This window comes from Echeneis naucrates, chromosome 17 (genome assembly GCF_900963305.1).
Source record: "Echeneis naucrates chromosome 17, fEcheNa1.1, whole genome shotgun sequence".
NCBI classification, from domain to species: Eukaryota; Metazoa; Chordata; class Actinopteri; order Carangiformes; family Echeneidae; genus Echeneis; species Echeneis naucrates.
Window position 1 is genome coordinate 12,500,643 of NC_042527.1, and position 26,271 is coordinate 12,526,913.

General features: G+C 41.3%; 1 protein-coding gene across 3 annotated transcripts in view; it reads left to right on the forward strand.

Moving 5' to 3' along the window:
- The window catches only part of LOC115057632 (laminin subunit alpha-3-like), a 50,660-nt gene that overhangs the window by 15,917 nt on the left and 8,472 nt on the right, over positions 1-26,271 (forward strand). For 2 of the 3 annotated variants that reach the window (XM_029524800.1, XM_029524802.1), the window contains exons 7-58: positions 536-651; positions 1,360-1,478; positions 1,941-2,031; positions 2,730-2,861; positions 3,816-3,866; positions 3,973-4,020; positions 5,094-5,228; positions 5,638-5,772; positions 6,184-6,318; positions 6,536-6,588; positions 7,061-7,160; positions 7,986-8,038; positions 8,176-8,281; positions 8,712-8,811; positions 8,951-9,107; positions 9,703-9,841; positions 10,040-10,182; positions 10,299-10,402; positions 10,658-10,814; positions 11,061-11,224; positions 11,320-11,428; positions 11,531-11,628; positions 13,572-13,764; positions 13,901-14,027; positions 14,292-14,440; positions 14,924-15,039; positions 15,276-15,487; positions 15,565-15,769; positions 16,279-16,423; positions 16,532-16,672; positions 17,024-17,185; positions 17,715-17,816; positions 17,902-17,985; positions 18,090-18,320; positions 20,740-20,853; positions 21,441-21,559; positions 21,655-21,735; positions 21,846-21,946; positions 22,068-22,121; positions 22,204-22,355; positions 22,834-22,944; positions 23,052-23,163; positions 23,359-23,523; positions 23,661-23,857; positions 24,048-24,164; positions 24,411-24,565; positions 24,789-24,930; positions 25,075-25,174; positions 25,265-25,381; positions 25,465-25,635; positions 25,731-25,882; positions 26,018-26,215. In XM_029524800.1, coding sequence (XP_029380660.1) covers positions 536-651; positions 1,360-1,478; positions 1,941-2,031; positions 2,730-2,861; positions 3,816-3,866; positions 3,973-4,020; positions 5,094-5,228; positions 5,638-5,772; positions 6,184-6,318; positions 6,536-6,588; positions 7,061-7,160; positions 7,986-8,038; positions 8,176-8,281; positions 8,712-8,811; positions 8,951-9,107; positions 9,703-9,841; positions 10,040-10,182; positions 10,299-10,402; positions 10,658-10,814; positions 11,061-11,224; positions 11,320-11,428; positions 11,531-11,628; positions 13,572-13,764; positions 13,901-14,027; positions 14,292-14,440; positions 14,924-15,039; positions 15,276-15,487; positions 15,565-15,769; positions 16,279-16,423; positions 16,532-16,672; positions 17,024-17,185; positions 17,715-17,816; positions 17,902-17,985; positions 18,090-18,320; positions 20,740-20,853; positions 21,441-21,559; positions 21,655-21,735; positions 21,846-21,946; positions 22,068-22,121; positions 22,204-22,355; positions 22,834-22,944; positions 23,052-23,163; positions 23,359-23,523; positions 23,661-23,857; positions 24,048-24,164; positions 24,411-24,565; positions 24,789-24,930; positions 25,075-25,174; positions 25,265-25,381; positions 25,465-25,635; positions 25,731-25,882; positions 26,018-26,215 — 6,670 coding nt within the window. The remainder of the gene's footprint in view (positions 1-535; positions 652-1,359; positions 1,479-1,940; positions 2,032-2,729; positions 2,862-3,815; positions 3,867-3,972; positions 4,021-5,093; positions 5,229-5,637; positions 5,773-6,183; positions 6,319-6,535; positions 6,589-7,060; positions 7,161-7,985; positions 8,039-8,175; positions 8,282-8,711; positions 8,812-8,950; positions 9,108-9,702; positions 9,842-10,039; positions 10,183-10,298; positions 10,403-10,657; positions 10,815-11,060; positions 11,225-11,319; positions 11,429-11,530; positions 11,629-13,571; positions 13,765-13,900; positions 14,028-14,291; positions 14,441-14,923; positions 15,040-15,275; positions 15,488-15,564; positions 15,770-16,278; positions 16,424-16,531; positions 16,673-17,023; positions 17,186-17,714; positions 17,817-17,901; positions 17,986-18,089; positions 18,321-20,739; positions 20,854-21,440; positions 21,560-21,654; positions 21,736-21,845; positions 21,947-22,067; positions 22,122-22,203; positions 22,356-22,833; positions 22,945-23,051; positions 23,164-23,358; positions 23,524-23,660; positions 23,858-24,047; positions 24,165-24,410; positions 24,566-24,788; positions 24,931-25,074; positions 25,175-25,264; positions 25,382-25,464; positions 25,636-25,730; positions 25,883-26,017; positions 26,216-26,271) is intronic. The other variant, XM_029524801.1, reaches the window with a different exon arrangement.

Below are 26,271 nucleotides of genomic sequence, written 5' to 3' on the forward strand. Positions count from 1 at the left end.
ACAATAGGCCCCACTGTGTATGGCTGTGTGTTGAGTTGAGAGAAGACCACAAACATGCTACCAAATGCAGGGATTTAAGTGATAGTGAATTGTTTCTGAGAAATGACAATGATCTCATATGTTTATATGCTGACATCACCAAAAAAAAAAAAAAAAAAGCAGCAGGTTGCTTTTGTTGCTGTGATTACTGACAGTGATATTGCTCATGGTTAGTATGATGTCAAGATAAGTGATAAAGTGTTGCAACAAACTAAAAGCAGAATGTAGGATTCATAGTTCAAAGTTGCTCTCATCTGAATTTTTATGTGATATTATATTACTCTTACTCTCAGTCTCACTCATTTGCTGCTCAGATTCTATTCTATGTTAACATTCAATTAAATCTGCAAACATTTGTAAGATGTGGCTCAGGGTGACAAACCCATGCAAATGAATCGCCTGATTTCACCCAGCTTCACAGGGACTTTTAACTCCTTTCTTACCAGTACTGAATATCAGAACAGACTACAACACTGTTTCTGCTGCCTTCTTTTAGACTCCAGTGTGAGTGTCAGCACAATACCTGTGGTGAGTCCTGTGACCGCTGTTGTCCAGGCTTTAACCAGAAACCATGGCGTGCTGCAACTGTCAGTAGCCCGAATGAGTGTCAGCGTAAGTATAGATGATATTTCAAAAAAGGCCCACTCTATTATTTTCAATGCTGCTGGCTTGTTGAATCACAACCCCTCCTCCCAGAATAGACTGAAGTTTGTCTCGAGCAATTTAAGCGCTGTTGTGGATGCCCTGATATGGTATTGTTGAGTGCCTCAGTGTTGAGTTGAGAAAACATTCCTCATATGGCATGTGTAATGAACAGTACAGTGTACAGCTAGCTCAAGGATAACTGCTTTTTGTCTGCTTAGCCAGGTAGTCAGTCTGCTAGACGAGCCTGCAACTGTCTACCAAATCGTCCCCCATATTGTCTTATCTGCGAGACATCCACTCAGCCAGCAGATTCTGTGTCAGCTTGATGTAATTGCTTTGGACTGATGACAGAAGTTGCCTTCATGAAGAGCATAGTGAAAGATTAAGAAGTTTTATAATCCGATAAATGCACTCATACAGTGGAAATGCACTGTAGCCATTCATAAACATTAATGAGGCACAGGGGTGGTATACAGGGAGAGGATGTGCTGTCTTGTTTGGTTTAGACTTTGTTTCTCTTAATACTTTACAACCAGGCTTATAACTGTCTTTTTGAAAATGACTATCTCAAGGCGGCTTAAATACAGACAGGGAAGTGAGGGGTAATTTGCTGTGGCATATAGAATAACTATGTGTGTCTGTGTGTGTGTGCCATCTCGGGGGTTTCCTCTTCAGCCTGCCAGTGTTTCTCCCATGCATCTGACTGTTATTATGACCCAGAGGTGGAAAGGAGAGGAGCAAGTTTAGACACCTTCGGCAGGTACGACGGAGGAGGAGTGTGCATACACTGTCAGGTATGAAATGCATATCAAGTCTAAACTGATTCCTGCGTGTATGTGATTGTAGGGGTGGAGCGGACACAAAAAAACGAAGCCAAAGCCAAGCCCTTTACAGAGCTCTCCACGGAGCATTGCATACTGCACCAAATTACACTACAACTTGTGCAAAGGGGCCAAAATAAATATTTTTTTTTCCTTTTGCCAATTTTCCTCTGACATCTTCCAGAAGCTGATGTTGTGTTAAGTTTGTTTCATTAAAATAAAGTTGTGTGGAGTGTTACACTTTATCATCTGTGTGTATGTATATGTGAATGACCTAGTGTTGTGTCAGGTCAAATGCAGGTACATGAAATATGCAAATAAATATATGTGCAGCAAGAAATTATAGATTTTACTGTGACTTTAGTTTTTTCTTATGAATCTATATTCACCTTGCTGTTTTCAGGGATGACTCACACACTTTGTGTTCTTCTTTAGCACAACACTGCCGGAGTGAACTGTGAGCGATGCATTGAAGGCTTCTACAGACCCTACGGAGTACCTCCTGAGTCTCCCTTTGGATGCATACGTGAGTCTCCTCACTATGTATTACTTCATCAACTGTCCAACCTCAAGTGCGGAGACCTGTTTGAGACATTGAGTAGATTTTGATATGATCTCCATCAACGTGAAATGCTATAAATAGGGAAAATTGATGATTCTCTTTGTTTCCGCTGCTGTTTTCAATAAATGTAACAAAAGCTTGATATGTGAATGTTCAACTTCAAGGTTGAGCCTAAATCTTCTTGAGGCAATACTCAATAGTTTAGGGACTAAAATCATGTCTCACCATGTAGGCATTTGACCTATAGTATGTATGACTAACAAGTGAAGCCAAAACAGCATTCAGTTCAAAGAGAGACATGGTGTCTCTCTTTGAACTGAACTTACTTTAATGGTCCATGGCTGTTCACCGCCATATAAATAGCTGCCAGTTGTGTTTGGACATTAGAAAGAAGCAGAACCTAACAGGTTGCCTTGAGCACTTTGAAAAGTAAACCTTAGAATTTGAAAATTCATTTAGCCGAGCTTGGCAGCAGAGGGTGTTCAGTAAAAACCATTCACTTCTGAGATCTCTCATTTTGAGACTATGAATGGTTTTTGTTTGTAAAAGGGAAAATGTCAGATTCTGTGCTCTCTTGATGTGTGTGCATGTGCTTGTTAGCCTACGCTGATCTTTTCATATATGATCTTTTTGTTTTCATGAAAACATATGATCCCCTACAGCCTGCAGGTGTGATGAAAAGACAACGGCCGGCTGTGAAATGGGATCTGGAAGGTGTATCTGCAAGCCACAGTTTTCTGGTGAAAACTGTGATCGCTGTGCTGATGGATACTATTACTACCCTCAGTGCATTCGTAAGTTTTCCTTTTGGGTGAATGTGAATTTTTCTGAAAGCCCCTCGAGTTAATGTCTCTACGTTAAATAGATATAGTAAGAAGAAAAAAAGCTTTTCATTTTTCAGTCTGTCAGTTTCCCCTTGAGGGGATATTTTTGAGGACGGATCCTATTTGAAATAGGTATGCCTTTAATACAATACAAGTACGTACAGAAGGTTGCATGCATGTCACAGTATTGACACTCATCACTTCACATTCTGTCTGCCATACCCCTATTTGAACAAACAGACACAAATATTTGGTACACAAAGTGTTTCCCCATATGTTATTCTGATCTAAGGCTGCAAGGGCATGTTACCCCTGAGCCTTTCTTCTGTCATCATTTTCATTCATTGTTGTTGTTTGTCCAATTTTTTCCAGCTTTTCTCGAACACAAGCCTTTTCAAAGTCTTTACAAGAACATGCTACAGCGCTCCACATCTGGAAGCCTTAACCCTGAATGAATGTCACGGTGGCATTCCCATTTTTTTTTCTAATGGTGATATAATCTAAGACTTTAATTTTAACTTTATACAGTCATTATTTAATCTAAAAGCACCAGATGTAGTATTTCTCCTGTCTTATAAAGTTAAATTAGTTGTTGACTCATCCAGACATATATTTATGAGCAATAGATTTACTGCTGGAACTTATTAAAACTGGGTCCCTCGAAAAATCTAGTCTAAACATGTCGACACAATCATTATGAGGCTTTCTTGCTTTCAGGAGAAGTGATTCTCCACTTTTGTCCATCTCTGTGCAGAATTTCAATGATATATCTGATGATACGTGTTTGCGTTGCATTTTGGTCCCTTGTGCTTTTTACTTTTCATGTTCGTTTCAGTTTTTGATGTAACTAAATATTTCATGTTTTACTCTGTGCAGTTTTCCATCAGTGAAAGTCTGAACTTTTTATCTCTTCTTTATAATCAGTATATCCCATATACCCAGTGACCACCAAATCCCCTGCAGGTCCTATCGTAGGTAAGTTTGCTAAAGAAGATACTGTTGTGTCTCATACTACATTCAACTTGACAGACCATAATTTAACGTATTGTTTTGCCACTGTTTTATCTTTTATTCTGTATAGGACCCACCTCCTGCCCTCCGGGCTATTTCGGCGCACCAGCCTGTCGGCGTGAGTGACACTAGACGTGATACGTTGTGCTAATATGGAGAGGTTTATCTGGCTATAATGTATAAAACTTCTTTTGTTGCTTCATTTTATTCAGTTCTTTTCGTTATACTTAGATTTTTCTATGGTGTGGCTTATTTCTTGATTTTATCATAACTTGCATTACATTCACTTCCAGGCAGGCAGGCAGCCTAGATTGTTAAAAATGACTTTATAATACCACTTAAGGCACCACAAGTTTCTTACCAGGTTTTCAGTCAAGAAAGTACCTCAACATAAATTTATTTTAGGCCTTAGAAAAACTGAAATGGCATGGCTTGTTTACTATACTGTCAAAATGAGTAAATTTCCCACTCAGTGAGCATTTTGCAGTTGCTGAGCACCCCATTTTGGTGCTCTTCAATTTCAGTGTCAATCATTAGGGAGTTAAGTTCAAGTGGCCTATTTCCAGTCATGAAAGCATTAGTCTGTTGGGACTGTTCAGTGAGAGCTAACCAGTCTATTATTAGTTGCCTTTTCTCTGCTAAAATTCCCTTTTCTGGTTTCCTCCAAGCTGGGAAACTCATTATTATCAATCTGGTATTTCGATTAAAACAATGACCTTTACCTCTTGACCTTTTCTGCCTTATAAATTGTCAGAGAATCCAAACACTCAAAGTTCTCGACCTTCAATGTAAACTTTCTATCTTAGCAATCTAAACTTGTCTCTTCAGCTTTCACCCTGTGAACTGAGAAGGAATTTCATTCGCAGCCTTCGAAAAGCTGATTTTAACGTTTGAGAGCTGCGTAGGGACAAGAAAGAAAACTGGCAACGTCTTTGGTAGCTGTCTTGTATTAGTGCCAAGTCTATTCACATACTAATGCCAGGGCAGGCTTGGCAAGACTTGGGCATTAGTGTAGCTTTACCACAGTGTGTGCCACAATATGAGAATAGTGTGTTGCAAGTATTGGCCATTATTTGTTGTTCACCTGGATCAAAGCAAGCTTCAGGATTCGAGAGAATGAATAATTTGAATTAAAAATTCATTTGTCTATTTTCATTGTTAATTTAAACATTCAAATGTGTTTGTACACAGAGTGCGTATGTGACTACAAAGGGACGGTGCACGGGGTGTGCGATTCTTTAGGGCGCTGCCTGTGCCGTCAGGGCGTGGAGGGGGAGAGATGTGACCACTGTCGACCTGGATACCACCACTTCCCAAACTGCCAGGGTTAGAAAGAATCACCATATTGCTGAGCTTTCACCTCCCTATAATCTGTGTGAATACAACCCCGACAGTGTCAAGATGGATTATCAAACCTGGCTGTTATTTTGGAAGCGATAACTACAAACTTTTATAGCAGACAGTGCGGTTTCCACATGACAGTTTCTGGTATAAGGACATTTGAAAGTGTGAGCTTGAAGCTTGAACTTCGAAGCTCTAAAACATTGCCTGCGAACAAATACATCATCGTCAGATCAGTTTATGCCATTTTTACGAATAATTATGTAAAATAGTTGAAAAAAGTTGAAACTATTTTTACAAAAAATCTAGTTATAACATGAAAGTTAGCCGACGCACCAGGATTTTTGTGAGAAATGATGAATATTAACTGACATACTTATTTATCTTCCTCTAGCTTGTCTTTGTGATGGGGCTGGTGCGGCTGACAATGTCTGCAGTCCCAGTGGTCGGTGTACTTGCCTGCACAACTATGGGGGGCAAGTGTGTGATGAATGTGCCCCAGGATACTATGGATACCCAGACTGTGCTGGTGAGTGGGTATAATCCATCTGCTCCCCCAGTGTCATTAGGCAGATGAACCAACTGCGTGCAGATGATGTGACCTCTGGTGATTTGTGTGCTGATGGAAAAAATGTAGATGCTGGTTTCACTGAACTTACTGTGGCCTCTTCTCATGACTCTGAGGACCAAACGGCCTCATTCTCCCACAGTTTCCTGTAAAATCTGAGGTCGACATCCACGTTGATTTAGTTTATACTATCTGGATGACAACATTTCACAGACACATGAGACATATATGGAATTTCTTCCCTCCGTGGGAATTATATTCCAAGAGAGAACAAAGGGAGAATTGGGAATGGCTCAAGGAAATAACAGGATTAATTATATGACTTTATTTCCTGCATTTTTAGTTCATTGTTAACTTGTTTCCTGTCCACAGCCTGCCAGTGTTCACCTGAAGGCTCGCATGGCAGCATATGCAACCCATTGTCAGGTCAGTGCCTGTGTCTGCCAGGGGTGGTGGGCCAGCAATGTGACCGCTGTGCCTCTGGACTCAGGTTTCCCCAGTGCTCAGGTAACAACCGAAACAGCACATATTAATCGAAGCGAATGATATTTAATGTGGCAATGCTGTTATACAGTGTCCTCTTTGAATTTTTAAAATGTTTTTTCCAAAGCATATTTTTCCATTTTAATAAAATTTGTTTTATTTGCATGCAGAAGAACATGACAAAAAGCATGCAACTTTTTCAATGACATGTTTTTCTTTTTCACTCATTTTGTTCATCCAGCCTCCATTACTCAGTGTAATATAGTAGGAACGGAAGTCAGCAATCCTCAAACGGTATGACACTTTTCACAGTCATTTACTTCATCTTAAATCAAAGCCCAACCTTAATCAAGTTTCTCTTAGCCTTGGGAGCAGAAATGTTTGTAGTCTAAATCGAGTATTTGTCATTTGGGTGTGGACTAATAGCCCAATAACTGATACCGCAGCTGAGCAGCCAGATTCTTGGGAGGAAATGTTCTTCCTCTGAAACGTAAATGTGATTAAAGATAGGACGAGCTGCTTCCTTCCATTTTGAAGAGGAAATAAAAAAACAAAATGGAGTAATGCTCAGCTAATTGTGCTTGCTGAGGGTCACTTTCTTCCTTTTATTTTGTAATCGTTTTTGAAAGAAAGCAAGAACAGTGGCCAGTTCTCAGTCATTCACTGCGACTGATTTCAATCTATCTGATAGTAAATAAGCATAACATTGCTTTCAACAGTTGCTGCCAGTCTCAACAATCTTTAGGTTTCTTATCTGTTGCTTCAGGGGTCATGCCACTGCCTACCACATGTAGAGGGAACTCTGTGTGACAGGTGTAAGCCTCTCTACTGGAATCTGGCTACAGAAAACCCTCATGGGTGTATTGGTAAGTGACCGACAATAAAACTATTATCGACTTAATTTGCCGAAGAGGTAAGAAAAGAAGGTGTAGAAATACTCGTTCTGATCACTGACCTAATTTTTTCCTCCACTGTGTTAAATCACCAGTAACAATCTGACAAGATACTGATAAGGGTCTTGGCCCCTCTTACCCAGAGGATATGTCAACATACCCCTGTCAACAAGGCCTGATGTGCCTTCCAGTCCCTTAGTCAGGAGCTGAGGAAAAACACGCTAATACAGGCAAATTCCTGCTCACTGCTTTCAGTGCTGAGCTGCAGATGAACTTGAGCTTCATACCTTGACAGATATTAATGCGTATCTTTGTGGCACACAAGAGACACACAAAACCTTTTCGACCTTGTTTCTTTTCCGCCCCCACAGAAGAAAAATCTAAAAAAGGAAACAATTAGACTTATTATCATCCAGCCAGTGAGGCTACGTGTGGATACCTGTCTAATGTTACAGTTATGCTCTCTAGCAAGAATGTTATCACGACCACGGTGCCTGAAGAACCAAGGGGGGGGGGTTAATATCTGAAGAATGTTTCTGGTTGACCGTGGCCGGACACGAAGGGGAAGTTGTTGGGGTTTTTTTTTTTTGGCTGGGATGAAAGCAAGCTGCTGCAGTTAAGCTGCTCCGGCCCTTTGATGTGCAGATCTCTGAAGATTGGAGGGTTTTTTTGTGGTTGTGTTTTGCCCATGGAAGTAACAAAATCCTGTAATCAGAGGCTATTCACTGTACATCCCGCTTTACAATTTCATCACTTTTCACTTCTCTCTCTCTCTCTGTTACTTTTCGTTCACCCCAGAGTGTGCATGCAATTTGAAAGGGACTCTGAGTGGAGTTGGAGAGTGTGAACAGGTGAGTATTTCAGCACTTCCTCCAGTGACGTAACACAATGTATCAATCAAAGTGTTATACGGTCACAGAATTTCAAATGATTTTGTCAGCCACAGTGTTGTATTGTTGAATTCTTTCCTGATTATCTGTTTGTTTAGAAAAGTGGACAGTGTCACTGTAAGCCCAATGCATATGGACATTCCTGTGGAACCTGTCAGGATGGATATTTCATGCTGCAGAAAAAGAATTATTTTGGTTGTCAGGGTAAGATTATGTGCTTGAACTAATTTCTGTGATCAATTTCTGCATGTGCTGTGTGCTGTTTACTGTTATTACCATATGATCATATGTGAAAACTGCAACCAATAAACATGCAGGTTGTTATTTTGAAGACTCATCAGAGCAGCTCCTATTTGCTGAAAATTAGATTAGATAATTTAACTTTGCTCTTGAGATTATTGAGATTATGAAGAAATAGGCTCCAGGGGTATTAGTACGCTGTGATGTCACTGTTGGATGTAGTTGCAGGTCCAAATAATTACAGTATTGTAAGATGTACAACACACTTTCAATAAGAAACACTGCTTTCCTGTGTAGTTACTCTTAAAGTTTTTAAAATTTGTATGTGTATGTGACATTAAGAAGTTTCTTCCTTAGGCCCTTAAATAATGTAATCCTAACTTTACCCTGCTAGGTTGTCAGTGTGATGTAGGTGGTGCAATAGGCATGGCATGTGATGAGATGTCGGGAAGGTGTCAGTGTCGGAAAAATATAGTTGGCCGTGAATGCAATGAGTAAGATATGGCTTTAATTTGTTTCCTTTGAGAAAAATATACATATTTTCTGTTTCACAAATCAAAGCTTAAATGATCACAACTGGAAATGTTTTTGATTATTTTTTTTTAAACATATATATTTCCTGCTGTTTGTTAGGCCAGGAGCAAACCACTACTTTCCTACTTTGCATCAACTAAAGTTTGAGATTGAAGATGGCACCACACCGAATGCCAGGCCAGTACGCTTTGGCTATAACCCTCAAGAGTTTCCAGATTTCAGCTGGAGAGGTTATGCTCTTATGTCCCCTGCACAGGTCAGTACATTGTCACATCTGTGCTTTGATGTGGTGGATATATTGATGTGATTATTGTATAAAATTACACTATTCTTTGGTACCTATGTGCCACTTCAATAATCTCATAGCTTCATTTCTCATGATCTGACAGTCTATTCTGATACCACTCTGGTTCTGTCCTGCTTAAAACGCACAAACCTGTCTTATATGAGGGATGATGTGAGAATGTGGACTCCAGCTTTCCTATAACTAACGCTATTTCTCTTCAGCCAGAGCTGATCCTCCTGCTTACCCTTGGCTTTCCTGGCCCTTTCCATATTGTAATTCGCTACGCCACCCCCAAACGAAAGGGGAAGAAACGAATAAGAGCAAGGATCTTGGTGCTGGATGAATCTCACTTTCAGTCTTGCTGTGACTGTAAGTGAAGAGCCTTCCTCCCTTTGGATGTACCTTCCTCTCTTCGGCTATCTAGCTGTCTGTTGATTAACCCTCTTGGTTTGTCTAACTTCTCTTCCCACCTGATGTGATACTTACCCTTTCTTTTCTCATTATCGTTATCATCCACTAACCCCGTGCCACCACCATTAGTCGTGTGTTGCTTTTGTTCCTGCAGAATGAAGTCAGAGTAACAGTGCATGTTGATCCAAGAGAAGGGAGGCAGGATTTATTCCGTGTGGTTCTGCGGTTCATTAATCCCAGCAGCACCAGTGTGACTGGTAGCATCAACGCTACCAATAACAGAGGCACTGCAGGTAAGGCTGCCTCTGTCTTTGACTCAACTTTGACAGTTCACCATCAAACTAACCCATCAGTAAAAACATAAAATAATTTCCCTCATATCAGTTACAGATAAATTAGTGCATGACACCTCTTATGCTGATATCTAACCTAGCATAGGTATTTGATGTAAATGTATAACAAACATTACAAATTCAGCCTGTTTTCAACAGGGTCACATCAGAGCAAGGAAATAATATTCCCCCCAAGTCGCTCCCCATCTTTCCTCACTGTCCCAGGAGAGGGCTTTGCTGAGCCTTTTGCTTTGACTCCTGGAAATTGGATTATTCACATAAAGGGGGAGGGGGTGTTGTTGGTGAGTCCCATGAAAAGAGTAACATGGCACTTTGTTCAGTTCATTCTTCAATAGAGAAAAATTGCACGAACAGTTGACTGAACACTAACAACTACATTTTCACTCTCAATTCCCAGGACTATTTAGTGCTGCTGCCCCGGGATTACTATGAAGCTCCTCTGCTGCAGGAAAAGCTCACACAGCCATGCACATACCTGTCCAATGCAAACAGGAGCAACAAGTAATTCTTAAAAAATTTGGTTCAGCATTCATGTGGTCTGGCTCTATTTCACACATACACATGGGTAGACTTTATTTTTATTGCCACACTCATGACTCAAGTTTTCCATAGTTCCATGACATCATTGCCATGAATAGACTAATTTACGATAAAATTCAGATTTGCTCAGTGTCAAACAGATTGACTAACCTGACAATGTAACAATCACTTTTCATTCCTGCTGAATCCAGCCATACTTGTGTGTCTTTGACTTAGGTGTCTCTTGTACAAGCATGTGGCCATGGATGGCTTTAGCTCTGTGCTGGCCTCACAGGGAAGGCTCTCCAGCCGAACTGGACGCAGGAGGAGGCAGGCTCGTGTGCGTCGTCTCACTCCAGATCACCCTGAGATGGCTGCGCTCAATGGCAGACAGGTGGGAAACCATGACACTAATACATCTACAATGACTTACTCACCTGGTGGATCTTTGCAGCGTTGATTAGGTTTAACACAGACAACAGAAAAGCAGGTGATCGTGTATATGTAAAGCTGTAGCATAAATCAGGTCTTGAACTTTCCTCTGAACTCTCATTATATTTTCTAGGTTTATATCAGAACTCATTTTCATTCAATTAAAGTAGCTTCCTTTCAATTATGTGTTCATTCATGCATCCATCAGCCTCAGCTTCAGCTCACCCTGCGTGTCCCTCACTCTGGCCCATATGCCCTTGTCCTGGAGTATGCCAGCGAGATGGACACAGTGCAAAATGTCAACATACTCATCAGCGGCCAGCTCGAGGGCCAGATCGCTGCCAGGGCCAATATTTACAGCTGCGCATACAGGTCAGTCCTCTATTTGTTGCTCTGGATTCCAAAAACCATATTTGTCTGTTATTGTTTTTATCTTTCTGATGTGCAATGACCTGTAATCCCTGCAGCTTTCTGTGTCGGAGTGTGGCAGTGGACAGCAGTAATCAGGTGGCGGCGTTACAGCTTACTCATAAGACAGAACTACTCCTGCAAACTTCCACAGCCTCATTCCTGCTGGTGAGAGAAATACCTCTACAAGAGATGAATGTGCTTTGTTTTTAATTCGATGCCCGCATGAAATTTAAGTAAACAATCGAATAATCTCACATCTCTTGGTAGTACAAAGTGTATGCAGTGCCAGCAGAAGAATTTTCAATTGAGTATGTGGAGCCGAAGGTGCTTTGTGTCTCCACTCACGGCCGCTTCACTGAAGATAGGTAAGTGAATAAACGTTCACATGTGGTATTGATCACAGGATCATTCAGAGTCTTTTACAACATTCATCAATGGAAACTTTCCATTGAAATTTCTACAATTTTTAGGAAGTAATGTTATAAGACTAGTCATTTGTATGGCATTGTTGTGTAGAGATACATCTGTTTTTCAGGTGTGACTGCATGCATTCCTGCATCTGGGTAAGGTCATTACCTGAGGCTAAACGAAGGGTCAAACTCTCTCTGTCTCTGTCTCAAACACTAAATTTCCTTTCACTCTGAACCTAATGACCAGGTTAGGCGTTCCAGTTACACAGCTGTCTGTGTGCTGCTCTGTTATTTAATGTTATTCACTCTGAACTGGGTAGGAAAGGGCCTTTCAATCATCTAAAATGTGTCACAAAAGAAATGTTGGAATTGACTTCAAAGAAAAAATTAAATTAAATATGTTTGAAGAGTGGAAAGGAAAAACAGGAATCAGTTATTTCATGTGGAAATTAAGCCTCTGTGTCTTCATTTAGTTTGTAATTCTGGAAAAACAAGTTATGTTTGACCAAATATTGGAAATGAAAGGTGGAATTAGGAAGGCAGAATACAATTTTGTAAAACTAAAGCTTTCCTTGGAGGTGTGTGTATGTTTAATCAAATGGAAGAAGAATTTCTGCACATGGAGAAGAGCATAGGAGGAAGATGTCAAGACTGTAAAGAGGATTACTGGAAAAGAGGAGATCAGTGTTGATTCACAGGCCGTAACCTTTGACTGACCACATACCTCTTTCCCAAAAAGTCTCATTTTTCTGCTGCAGTCAGATTTTAACAACTATCAGCTAGTGATGTGTCGTTGGTTCATTCATTTTGAACTAATCTTTTGTGTGTCTCGGGAGTAACAAGTCATCTCACTGAGTGACTTGTTCTTTTTTTCCCTGGTCTGTACAGATTTGTTCACAAACAGGTCTTTCTGTCACATATTCTCTGTGTAGGAATGGCTGATTCTTTCACGACTCATAAAACAGGGTCGTAGGGTCTTTCGTTCATTATTGACATGGTTACCATGTAACTACGACCAATGCTGTCTCTAGTTTGTGGGGGAGTCTGGTCTGTGGAGGGGTCCAGTCTCTGGTCTTGTCTCTGGGGGGGTCTGGTCTGGTCTCTGGGCTCTGGAGGGATCCAGTCTCTGGTCTTGTCTCTGGGGGGGTCTGGTCTCTGGGCTCTGGAGGGATCCAGTCTCTGGTCTTGTCTCTGGGGTGGTCTGGTCTGGTCTCTGGGCTCTGGAGGGATCCAGTCTCTGGTCTTGTCTCTGGGGGGGTCTGGTCTGGTCTCTGGGCTCTGGAGGGATCCAGTCTCTGGTCTAGTCTTGTTTGGTCCAGTTCGGTCTCTGGTTTAGTCTGGTATAGTCTCTGGGGGGGTTAGAGACTAGACCCCCCCAGAGACTAGAGACTAGAGAATAGACCAGACTAGACCAGAGACTGGATCCCTCCACAGACTAGAGACTAGACCTATTTTATTTGTGTTATTAATGAATCAGCCATTCCTACACAGAGAATATGCGGCAGAAAGACCCGTTGAATCGAATCTGCGCTGACCAGGGTACGAAAGAACAAACTGGGATGACTCCCGAGTTATACAAAAGTAGTGGTAGTTCAAAATGAACGACATATCACTAGTGTTCAATAGTTTAACAAAAGTAAACTTAAAAGTAAGCCAAGTGAAGCAAACCATGTTGCTCTTCAGTGTTTGAAAGTCGTGCTTTTTCAGTCATTATTCAAATGACAGCTACACTAGTTCCAGTGAACGAAATGAATGAATGTCTTGAAAAAAGATTTGTTCATTTTACTGAACGAGATTAAAAGACCTGAGTCAGTACAAAGATCTAAATCTTCCCCTTCCCATCACTACCATCAACAGGATCTTAGTAACAATGGCTTGTTGCTCTTTGATGTTTCCAGTCGGCACTGTGTTGTGAGCCAGTTTTACAAGCCGACCTCGGCCTGGATTCTGTATGCAGCCCTTGATGGACAATTATCGTCCACATCAGCTGTTACTCCACAGCAAGAAAACGAGGACTTGAGATGGAGACGACAGACCAGGCTTCCTGGCCATGACCCTCAGATTGATGGAGTACTGCTTAAGTTTCCTCAGGTATCGGTGTAAAAGACATGCTCTTCCCTCCATTTTTGTCAGGAGATCTTGAAACATTCAATGAGCAATCTCTGCGTTGACCTTAATTTTAAAAATTGCCTTGTTTGTGTGACTTTTTCTGCAATTGTCCCCACAGGCAGAGATCAAATTCACTCCTAGGGTTCCCCTCCCAGGCAGGTACGTGGTTGTACTGCATTACCATCAACCTGAACACACCTCCTTCCCTGTGGAGGTCCGAGTGGACGCAGGGCATAACTGGAGGGGTGAGTGTCTCTGATTAAAGAGGATTTATGAAGTTAATTACTTCCAGGTATGGGCATCTTTTCTCTGACAGTACCTGGAAAATCCTTCACAGAGGGTTGTTTCCTCTGTAAGAGGCCCTTAAGTCCCTGAGCTCATGACAAGATGATCAAAGGACTGAGACGCACCTCCCTATATGGCCTTAATGGAGAGATGGATTATCTTGCCGCATGCAAATGGCTCTTCTCCTTTCTTTACTCGGTTTTAACCCGGCTTTTCTCTTTCAGGTTCAGTAAATGCATCCTTCTGCCCTGCAGTCTCAGGCTGCAGGGAGGCTGTCATTGCTGATGGACGCATTGCTCTTGATTTGGACCAGAATTCTTGGCAGCCTCCCAGCATCTCTGTGAAAGTGCCACCTAGGAATACCCTCATTCTGGTCAGTGCTGCATATGATGAGGCAAACTAGATTATTTTTATCATTTTAATTTTTAATTAAATTGGATACGAAAAAAGAGACGGAATTCTGTGTAAAGTTTGAATGTTGAATGAGTGCTGTACTGGAGTTTAGGACTTGGCATGCTGAGGTCTCTCCTCTGTTTTATACTGTACCCGCAACAACAACAATGAGCAGTCTGTATTCTACCTGGCAGCCACGTACAGCTTTATTCAAGCTGAGCTTCCAAAGTCTGTAATAATGGAGCGGGTTGTGTTGTGTTGCTTGTTGCTCACTTTACTTCCTTTCCTTCTTTAGCTAAAATAAAAGGTTTGTTTTAGAAAACATCTAAAACATTTAAGTTTATCTCTTTATCACTCACTTCATCATGCTGATAAGTACATTTTAAGCACAAAAAACCAAAGTGTAAGTTCTCTGTGAGATTGTTTCTTTTCAGTTTCTTATGTTTTTTTATCATTTGTGTAGGATCATATCCTGTTGATTCCTGATAGCAGTTACACCCCAGATGTCCTGAAGGAGAAGCCGCTGGATAACTCTGCAGATTTCATACAACAATGCAGAGGAGAGGGGTTCAATATTGAGTAGGTATTTACCATGTTGCCAATACAGGCTGGATGTTACTTAAGAGCTGCTTATTAGATTTTTTTGATTAATAATCTATCATATATTGATATTGTAAATGAGTTAATCCAGCTTTACCAGTTTTCCTCTTATGAACAGCGCAGTGGATGCTTTTGTAAATTGTGCCCTCTAGCTGTAATAATTGGGTACAAAACCAAATAAGTATTTCATAGAAGTCCTTTTTCTGTGTCTTCAGCCTAAGAACTTCTTCCCAGTTCTGCAGAGACTCTGCCCGCTCTCTAGTAGCAGCCTATAATGACGGAGCTGTTGCTTGCAACTGCGATAAATCTGGCTCCACAGGGTCCAGTTGTGATCCCCTTGGAGGTCAGTGCGCCTGCAGGCAGCACGTCATTGGTCGACAGTGCACAAAGTGTGCCACTGGATACTATGGCTTCCCCTACTGCAGACGTGAGTAACTTGTAATGGCATGTGAGAAGACACAGAAAGAAATTTGCATCCGATTAAATCCTTTTTCACCGCTGCAGCTTGCGAATGCGGTCGCCGACTGTGCGACGAGGTGACAGGACAGTGTATCTGCCCTCCTCAGACGGTCAAGCCCGCCTGTGATGTGTGTCAGAATCAGACTTTCAACTATCACCCTTTGCTGGGCTGCGAGGGCTGTGAGTGCTCCCCACATGGCATCAAAGCCAGTGCAGGACCTGACTGTGAACGTGTCACTGGGCAGTGCAAGTGAGTGGAAACCTTCATAATAAATATTTAAGAGTTTAATTCACCCAAGTTTTGAGATGTGTGAATTAAAGAGCATTTAGTTTTGTTGTGGATAATAATCATGGATGTTATTGTCCTGTGTCATTTTCCCCTTTTTATCACTGAATCACAGATGTCATCCATTTTCTAACAAACTCAATAGTAGAATGCAAAATTAATACTTATCGGTTGTGTAAATAATAAATTAATAAATTAACTATTTTCTGTCATTCCTAAATTTTTATTAGTTATTACGTATGTTAGGTATAATAAGCTGGAATGTGAAAGCTGCAGCCTCCATCAGTGAAAGTGAAACATGACACCGAACCACTTAAAAGTGATTCATGAGGGGATTAATATCCGAAAGCCTCCATGATATAAAATCCTTAATCCTTTGCAGTCCAGTACTGCTGATGTATAGCCATTTTTGTCGTGTGGATTTTCAGTATCAGTATTATTTAATTGAAATTTCTCTGTTAATCTTTATGAAGTTGCAAGCCAAGGATTGGGGGCCGACAGTGTGATCGCTGTGCTGAAGGGTACTATCGCTTCCCTGATTGTTTACCTTGTAACTGCAATCAAGGTGGTGTCACGCCAAACGTGTGTCACCCAGACACGGGGAGGTGTCTCTGCAAGGTGAGTTCATTTCAAACTTCCATCTTAAAATCTCCCTCTAACTCATTTTCGGCTCATTTGTCTTTTCGCTGTCTGACCTCCTCTCTGTTACTGCTAACACCTTTGTAGAAAAATGTAGCGGGTGTCAGGTGCGACAGCTGTCGGGATGGTTCCTTCTATTTTGATTCCTCCAACCCTCATGGCTGCACCAGCTGCTTCTGCTTTGGAGCCACTGACCAGTGTCAGAGCTCCAGCAAACGCAGGGGGAAGGTGTGTGTCTGCTTTTCCTGCCTCTGTATGTCTATGAATGCCTATGGATGAGTGGAAACATTATGCCTATGAAAACCTTCTGGTGGATAGCTTTCTCTGCAATTTGGTGAGAATATGGGGACCTGAGCAGATTTTACTATTAAGATTTACTCACTTACCAAAAGTTACTTCATGGAAACTGAAACTTGACCCTATCTAGTAAGATGTTGTTGCTCTGATGTTCAGCTTCCTGAAGGGTTGGTTGTTTTGTTAAACTAACACTCAGGAATATTCAGAATAGGCAGTATAATTCTGGGAGTATCGTTTCTGGAAGGATTTGTCTCTTTAACCCTGTACACCTTCTGTCATTAGTTTGTGGATATGCGGGGCTGGCGCTTGGTCAGAGCGGACCAGGAGGAGGTCCCCTCTGTTCTGAACACAGCCAGTAACGAAGTGGTGGCTGACATCCAGGAGCTTCCTCCCACTGTTCATACTCTACACTGGGTGGCACCACCGTCCTACCTTGGAGACAGGGTGAGTCGGGGCAGTGAAGCAACACCAAGGCAACGAGAGAGTTGTTGTCAATAAATGTTGTACAGTGAAGAATTGCATAAATAATAGATCTGAAAACTGAAAGTAAAGTCTTATCATCAGAGTACCCAATTGAGAGCTGAGGATAAGGCAACTGATCTGCTTTCACAGATTAAATTTACAGTTTAAATGATGAAGTGAACATTCTTGTTTAATTTTTTACTGTATTTTTATACCTTAGTTTTGACCTTTTGACCTTGGCTTAATTTCAAAATAAGACACTGTCTCTTACTCAGTACTCACCTTCCTTTTACATGAGTTATAAGTAATTCAGTGTGATAATATATATCTAACATGTTCCTGAATTCTTTTGAATTTCTCTGAAATAATAATCTCAACTATCATGTCACAGTTGAGAAATAAGACACTGGTTGCATTGATATATAATTTTCCGGTAAACTACATCTATTTTAGTTTCAGCGGTTTTTGCAGATAAACTGAAAGATATCTGGGCTTTCTCCTTTTCTTTTAGGTTACATCTTATGGTGGTTTTCTCACCTACCAGTCCAAATCCTTTGGTATCCCAAGTGAAGGGATGACTCTGTTGGACAGAAGGCCTGATGTTGTGCTGACTGTGTGTAGTGTTACTAATTTCTTCACACTTGGATGTCTTTTTTTCAGTGACAGAAATGCTAATTCATGTCATTATTTTTCCTTAGGGTCAGGATATGACCCTGATCCACATGGCTCCACAAGTCCCACTTCCAGACAGGCTGTACCAGGGCAGAGTCCAGCTTGTGGAGGTAAAAAAAACAAAAAGCCACACCCAAAGCCATGATTCTTTGCCTTTTGTCATGTTAAAAATAAAAAAATTAGAGTCCCCAAATAACAAATGTTTTGTCTACAGGGAAATTGGCGCCATGCTATCACCAACAGGCCTGTATCCAGAGAGGAACTCATGACAGTCCTAGCTGGTTTGGCAGGATTGAGAATCCAAGCCTTGTATTTCACCCAGACCCAGCGGCTAAGCCTCGGTGAGGTGGGCTTGGAGGGGACTACTAACACAGGGACTGGGGGGCCTGGAAACACTGTGGAGCATTGTTCCTGCCCCCCTGAGTACACTGGAGACTCCTGTGAGGTGAGAAATGAAAATGTAATTTATTTATTCCTTCATATTTCCAGTTTTACACAATAACATTTTGTCTAAATAAATGTCAGAATTTATGATTATTTTCAAACAAACAAGCTTTGAAGAAAAAGGACATTACAAGGGCTGGGTGTTGAGACTTGCAGAATTGTTCCAGGTCTGAGAAACAGTGAAATTAACAAGCAGGGCGGGGCAAGGGGTTAGAGAAGGAGTCGGACCTCATCCTCATATTTTTAGGGTGTCCTGACATGCCTGAGCAAAGTACCACACCCTGTACCTAGGGGGAAAAAAATCCATCAGCTAAGGAGCTGTGGGTGGAATGTACTGGAAAATACCGGCCGGTGAGCTGTGCAGCCAAATTGTGTAGCCTCAGGCTGGGATATGATGCACAATCACGCAGACATAATATTAGTGATTATACAGCTACAATCACTGGCATGGCTACAGCTCACAGAAATATAGCATAAACACCCATGATGTCGATGCTAAGGAAAGGCTTGGGAATGGCACTGATTTCACTCTCTGTTTGTGCTGCTCAAATTGGATTTGTATACACATGACTGCAACTGGTTTACACACAGAACCAAATTGGAAATGTGAATAGAGCAGTGATTAGATAAGAGTTTTTCATGTGTCCCAGAGCAGGGTTAGGGTTAGTATATTAAATACTACAGTATATAAATTAGTAATATTAAAAAAAGTGTTGTTATGAGGTAATGCTGTTACCAATGATATGGAAAACAACCTGTGTAAGTTGTGTGATCGGGAGTGTTAAATGGAAGCTCATTATGTGTGCCCAGCGGCGATATGACAGCGAGCCTCACCTTCTATCAAGGGTGTGGCAGACAGATACAGTGTTACTCATAAAACTGAGTGTGGCCTCTTTACACCTGGAAATGTGTGTGTTTGTCTGTAAGTACAGCTGACACACCTAGTTATGTCGGTTGTGTGTTTGACAAGCGTGATTCAGTTGTGAGTTTGTTGTCTGAGGATGTCTGACTTTCCTCTCACTCATATACGCTTACACAAACACCATTGAACACACACACACACACACACAAACAGAATACAAATACACAGTTGAATGTTTTCCTTCCTTCCTCTTTTAAGTAAAGGATTAATTACCACACCCTGGCAGTTTAAGTGAAGAGTAGTATTTACAGTACTGCAATTTCCTACATGTTGTTTTGTGTATTTTGTGTGCTCGGGTTTGTATTTACACCCACACTTTCTTGATTTATCAACTAATTTTGTGTGTTCACGTCTGTGTGTATTGGCGACATGGAGGGATGAGGAGAGAGAACCTGTAAACACTTGCATGTGTGTGCTTGTGCGCCTGCATACACTCATGATGATCCGCATGTCTGAGTCAGGTGAAAGATGGGGCGTGTCCTCCTGGTGTGTGTGTGTGTGTGAGTGTGAGGATGTGTGTTTAAGAGGCTGAGGCAGGGAAGCGCAGATCATTATTTCACTCGGACTAAGTGTGAGGAATGTCAAGTACGAGTATGGACAGATGGCGGTGCACAACGGTTCTGCTATGGACCCTGATATGTTGGACTTTGATTGGACTTAGCTGTGCTGGCAACAGGCCGTTCCGGAGAGGAGGACGACCCCGTTACACCAGGCATCACGACAGAGGGGCTCAGAGGATACAGTACCCTTCACTTCATGACCAGGGAACTCAGCAGATAGTGTTTCCATCATTAAATGACCAAGGGACCCATGGGGTACGCTCCCCCTTGGACAGAGGACAGAGAGTCCAGTATCCCTCTGTTAATGACAGTGATGCCGGTGCTCAGATTCAGGTAAAAACCTGGGAGGACCTGAGGTTTTTACTTTTACTGTATGTTGCAGTTGGCAGGGCCTCAGGTGTGGATTATGGTTTACTTAAAAAGATATTATCTCCGAGGACAAAAGGCATGCTTTGACAGTTGACAGGTCAGTTAGTTCAGACTCAATGGACTCGCGCACATTATGACACCAAACTACGGACGCTGCCTGGGAGAGCTCGTTTTAATGATTTAGTCAATTTCTGAAAAATATGTTGAAACATTATTTTGTTTAGTCAACATAACAGATGCCATATTTGCAACTTATTTTCACAGAGTCTAAATCGCGGTGATATTTTTTTATGTATACAACTTAAAAGTCACATTGATTTACAATGACTTTACTTCATTTACTTTAACTGTTAACTGTTTAATTGTTAGTAAGAGTTATATTTCTAACATTAAATTCACCGGATTACTAAGACACCAATTTTATCAATAAAAGTTTCTTAATATTGTCATTTTCAAACAACATAGTTGCTTCTAAATTCAGATGTGCTTATAAAGTGGTATTTGGGTTATACTGTGTTCTACTCGAGTTCTAGTAATCATTTCTATATATTTGTGTGTATTTTTTCCAGAAATGTGCTCCTGGTTTCTACAGAGATAGCAGTGGGCCTTACTTGGGCCGCTGTGTGCCCTGTGAGTGCAATGGTCTGGCCGATGAGTGTGAAGACAGGACGGGGAAGTGTTTGGTAAGGAACTTTGAGTCCTATTAATGAATTCTCGACTGCAGGTATAGTGGTTAGGGTGGGTTTATGGTTAGTTGACACAAAAGCACTGAAGTAAAGAGTTGCTACTTGAGCCAAGATGACCCAAGCATGAGCCAATTTTTAGTCAGAGTCTCGTCTTCTTCAAATGCCCCTCTTCCTTATTGTTCTCCTTGTTGGGAGAATGAACCTTTACGCATTTCAAAATCCCAGCCACCTTGGTTTTGTTATTATGCAAGGCATTCAAGACCAGGCCTGTGCTCAATGTGCACATGGATCCACACCCTAGCAGCTCGACGTCAAATGGACACAAAGAACTGAAAATGATTTTCAGTTGAGTTCATCAGATACACTATTTATGAAAATGTATTTTCTCTTTGCCCCCAGAAGTTTACATTGCTCCATCTGTGTAGTAAAAGACTTCACTTCCGGTTGATTTAGTAGGCCATGTGTCGATCATTTAAGCACAAGTGCATGTGCGGTTGAGTGTTTTGTGTATCTTCACAACTTTCATCCCTCACATGAAATTTTGCAAATAATTTAATGATTACATTACCTTTTTTTTTTTTCAGAACTGTAAGTACAGTACAGCTGGAGACCGATGTGAGCGCTGCAAAGAAGGTTACTATGGAAACGCGGTTCTGAGGACTTGCAGAGTGTGCCCGTGCCCATTCAGTGTGCCTTCAAATAGGTGGGTGACCAAAAAAAAAAAAAAAGCATTCCTAGACAGCTGAATGAAATATTGTGATTCAGACATTAATTCATATCCTCGCAATCACTCGACAGCTTTGCAGTAGGCTGCACGGAGGCATCTGGAGACGTACAGTGTATATGCAGATCAGGCTACACTGGAGACAGGTGTGACAGGTGAGTGTCAGTATGAACTAGTCGGTGTCTTAGGACAAGCAATGATGTTATAATACTATCCAGATATTTTAGGCTCATTATTCTGACTTATTTATTCCCCTTTGCCATAGATGTGCTCCTGGGTATTATGGTAGTCCACTGACACTGGGAGGAAGTTGCAAGCCCTGTAATTGCAATGGCAATGGTAACAACTGTGATCCCCGGACTGGAGGTCAGTTTGTGGAGTGACTTGAAAAAACACTATCATAATCTAGTTAATATTTTTGCCACCTTTTTATTCATTTAATTCAAACAAACAATTATGTTGGGTTTGTGTGTGTCTGTGTTTTCAGTATGCAAGAACACACTGGAGCCTGGAGACACAAACACAGATGAGAGTTGCCAAGGTAAATTTACATCCAGTTACATCCAGTGTGCGATAAATGCAGTAGGATCATTTTTTCAATCAAATCCTCCTCTCTTTTCCAGAGTGTGACAGTTGTGCCCAGACTTTACTCCATGATTTGGAGAAGCTGGATGATGAGATGGGAAAGATCAAGACTCAGTTGGACAATGCCACTGCCAGTGCCTCCTCTCAGGACAAGCTGAAGACACTGGAAAAGGCTGTGTCAGACACCAAGGTAACCTGCCAGTGTAATGTAGCTATACTCACTTGCTTTGATGGCCATATGTGTGGTTAAAAATGAGAAGAAAAGCACACACATTCATACACATCATATGCTTTTTAAAATTTGGACTTTGCACATAGCCAGTTCTTAGCCATTCGCACACATACAGCCTCACACATACACCCAAGCGGTATGGCGCAGGATGGGTGCGCTTGTTCAAACATTAAAAATCCCAGCTGATAAGTAATCTCAGTGAATTTTGTCCCCCAAACTGTGCGTCAACACGTGTTACTGGCGACGGATTTGTCATTCATTCACTTGTAATCTGAGCATCGGCTCCACCCCACTTCAGTGTGCATTTTTTATTAATCTATAATATTCAAGAGAGTATACCCACAGAATTTTTGAAAACAGCCCCTTTGACAGTCGACCAACCTCTGAATCTGAATCTGTTGCTTACTTTAAATTTATGCCACTGTGCTTTCTGCAGATCCTTGTCAACAAATTCAGCTCTGCCATCAACACCGAAAACTCCAGAGTCAACCAGCTGGAAGATGACACAAGCACTCTCGCAGATGACATTGACTCTCTCAAAGACAAGGTACAATTTCTGGAGCTATTGTCTAGTGTGTATTAATATATCAGCATCCAAAAAAGGGGGATGGAAAAGGGTGTAAATTTTCTTTGTTGGTATGTGTTTTTGTTTAGGCAGATAAAATGGCTACTGATGCTGACAAGGCAGTGGCAAATGTGGAAAAAACCCACAAAAAGGCGAAGGATCTGGACTCAGAGATTCAAAACATGTTCAGGAAAATCAAAGGTAAAGGGAAACTTAAATACCGTGCCAGTACATCTTGGTGATGTTGTGTTATGTGTTTTGATCTTTCTTTTGGCCTCCTCCTCTCACTTGCTTTAATTTGTGTAACAATATTTTTGACTTGTAGATAAAATGGTAACCTCCAGTGAAATCAGAGCTTAAGCCAGTGTTTGACTGAGTATTTTTGTGTGGTTATAGATTTGCTTAACCAGCTGAAGAATACAGGCAGAGGTGATTCGTTGCCCAATGAAAGCCTGGGTAAAATGCTAGAAGATGCTCAGCGGTTGGTGGACGAAATGGAGAAGAGGAACTTTACCCCTCAGAAGACAGCTGCTGAGAAAGAACAGGAGGAGGCCAAGAAACGTATGAGACATTTCAGGAAATTCTAACAAAACCTATCTGGAGCGCAAACCCTCCAAAAAATCCACTGTAGTAGTACCGATGTGCATGTACCGCTGCAGACTGCTCAGATTTCTGTTGCATTCTTTTCTATTCTCCAGTGCTGGACTACATAACGGCAAATGTAACTAAGCAGTCCGAACAGAACGAGGCCGCAGCAGACAAGATTCAAGAACTTCTGAAGAATTATGATGCCAAGCTGAAAGACCTGGACAAGGCTCTGAAGGAGGCGTCTGACTTGGTGAAAAAAGCCAACGCAGAGAACGGACTCAGTGCTCAGTCAGTGGTAGATCTGCAGGTAAGTCAAATGTCAAGTAGTTAAACAGTAAAGAACAATTTTTGCTTATTTAATTTTTAATACGTCATTGATATGAAATTAAATAGTCTGTATGGTACGTCACTGTTTTTGGTTTGTCTTACTGGAATTATTTGTATGAGTGTTTACAGAGTTGTAACGATATAAAAATAGATTCATGTGTTTCCTTCAGAAACGCATTGAAAGCTTAAAAGACGAGCGACAGACCGTCAAAGACCAAATGGACATGGCAAACGAAGAGCTGCAGAAAATGAAGGGTTTGGTGAAAAAGCTCACGGACGATAAAACGGTACATTTGACAAACAATTACTGACATATTCTTACACTGAAAGATGTGTAAAATTATACAGTTGCTTCTAAATAGAAGTCACAATATTTTGACACACAGTACTCACTGTAGCTATCTAATAATATATACCATCAGCTCTGATCCCACATCGCCAGGTCCAAACATGTCACCTGTTCAGATAATGATCAGTGTTTTTGCTTACTGTGCTATGAAGCTTGTACCTATTCCTGCCCTCTATTCCGTCAGGAGTACGAAAAGCTGGCAGCGAAGCTTGATGGTGCCAAGACTGATTTGACTAAGAAAGTGAATGACATTACCAAAGCAGCTGCCAAGGAGGACCTCGTGGAGGCTGCAGAGGATCATGCTAAGAATCTTGACAAGCTGGCAAAGGAACTTGAAGAGTAGGTTTGCTATGCAAACAATGAATAAACCTAATCTCAGTGTAACCTTAGTCTGATGAGTGTATTGAAGGGTTACGGAGAGAGTACAGTGTATGTTGCTGCTGCTGGGACTTTCCCACTTCAGTGCTATTTTCATTTTTCAATTCTAACTACCTAAGATTTTTATAATTTTTGCACGCATTCAATTTCTCTTATTTTGTTTCGGTGTTACCTTGTATGACAGTGCTGTGAAAAATGCAAGTGGACGCACTGAAGTGCGTGATGCCAAAGATGCTATTGATACCTACAAGAACATCACAGATGCCGTCAATGCTGCTGAGGCAGCAGCCAAAGAAGCCAAAAGTGCAGCAGACAAAGCCTTAGATGTAAGCCGCACACTTCACATCTTCAATATATTAACACTTTTCTGGGATTCTCTAAAATTAACTAAGCATTTCATACTGACACTTAATATTTTAGGATATTGAGTCGCTTAAACCAGTGTATATATTGTCTTTTTTTTTTTTTAGAGCGTAAATAACCAAAAACTCACAGAAAAAGCTAAAGAACTGAAAGAGACCAGTGATGACCTACTGGAGAATGCACGTGATGCAGAGGGAACGCTTCAGGGTAACTACAGGCTCTCATTCTCAATGTCTGAACTTTTGAGTTTAAAAATACTCCAAAGCTCAGCCACTAATCATAGTTTTCCTTTGACAGATGCTGCTGGTGACATTAATGACCTGAAGAATCGCCTCAACAAAGCTGAGAAGAAGAAGAAGGCTCTGGAGAAAGACTTGCTCGATACACAAAACCAACTAAATGACATTAAGAGAGGTAAAGCAATTAATGCTTGACTGAATGTACTAGAATTCATATTTCCTTTTCATTTTCCCTAATTACAAATTTCTCCCACGCAGATAACGTTAGTCATATGATTGATGAAGCTAAAAGAAAGGCAGCTCTAGCCAACAATACAGCCAGCAACACTATGGACAAACTGAATGACATCAAGAAGGAAATTGACAAGATCAGTCTCACTCCTGTGGACTCCAACTTAGGCAATGTGTTGGACAGTGTGGACAAGTCGGGTAAGAATCAGAAAATTCCACGTTTTTTCAAGAAAATGTTGACATTTAAAAGTACAGAAAAGAAGTTTCTCACTGATTGTTATGTCTACCTGCAGTGAAGGACCTGCTTAACACCATCCCATCTCTGAGCAATAAGATCTCAGAGGTAGAGAACCTCACATCGCAGTTCTCACCCATCAACAACATTTCTGAGAACATCAAGAAGATCAAAGACCTGATTGAACAGGCCCGGGACGCGGCCAACAGGGTGAGCGCCCACTCTGTTAATGTGCCCATATTAGCCCGTGTTCTGTGTATACCTTCAAACTTAACTGGAAAAACAAAACTGTACTTGTGTGTTGTATCTGTCCTTGTCGGTTCTTATTTCACATCTCCCCCACAGATTGTCATCCCCATGAAGTTCGCAGGCGATGGCCATGTGGAGCTGCGTCCTCCGAAGGATCTTGAGGATCTGAAGGCCTACACATCCCTGTCTCTGTCCCTGCAGAGGCCTGACTCTGAAGGCAGAGGAGATGGAAGTCGCCGACGCAGACAGACCAGAGGAGGAGACATGTTTGTCATGTACCTTGGCAATAGAGATGTTAGTGAATTCTAATACGCAATTACACAATTTCTTTGTAATTCTGTACAAGGTAT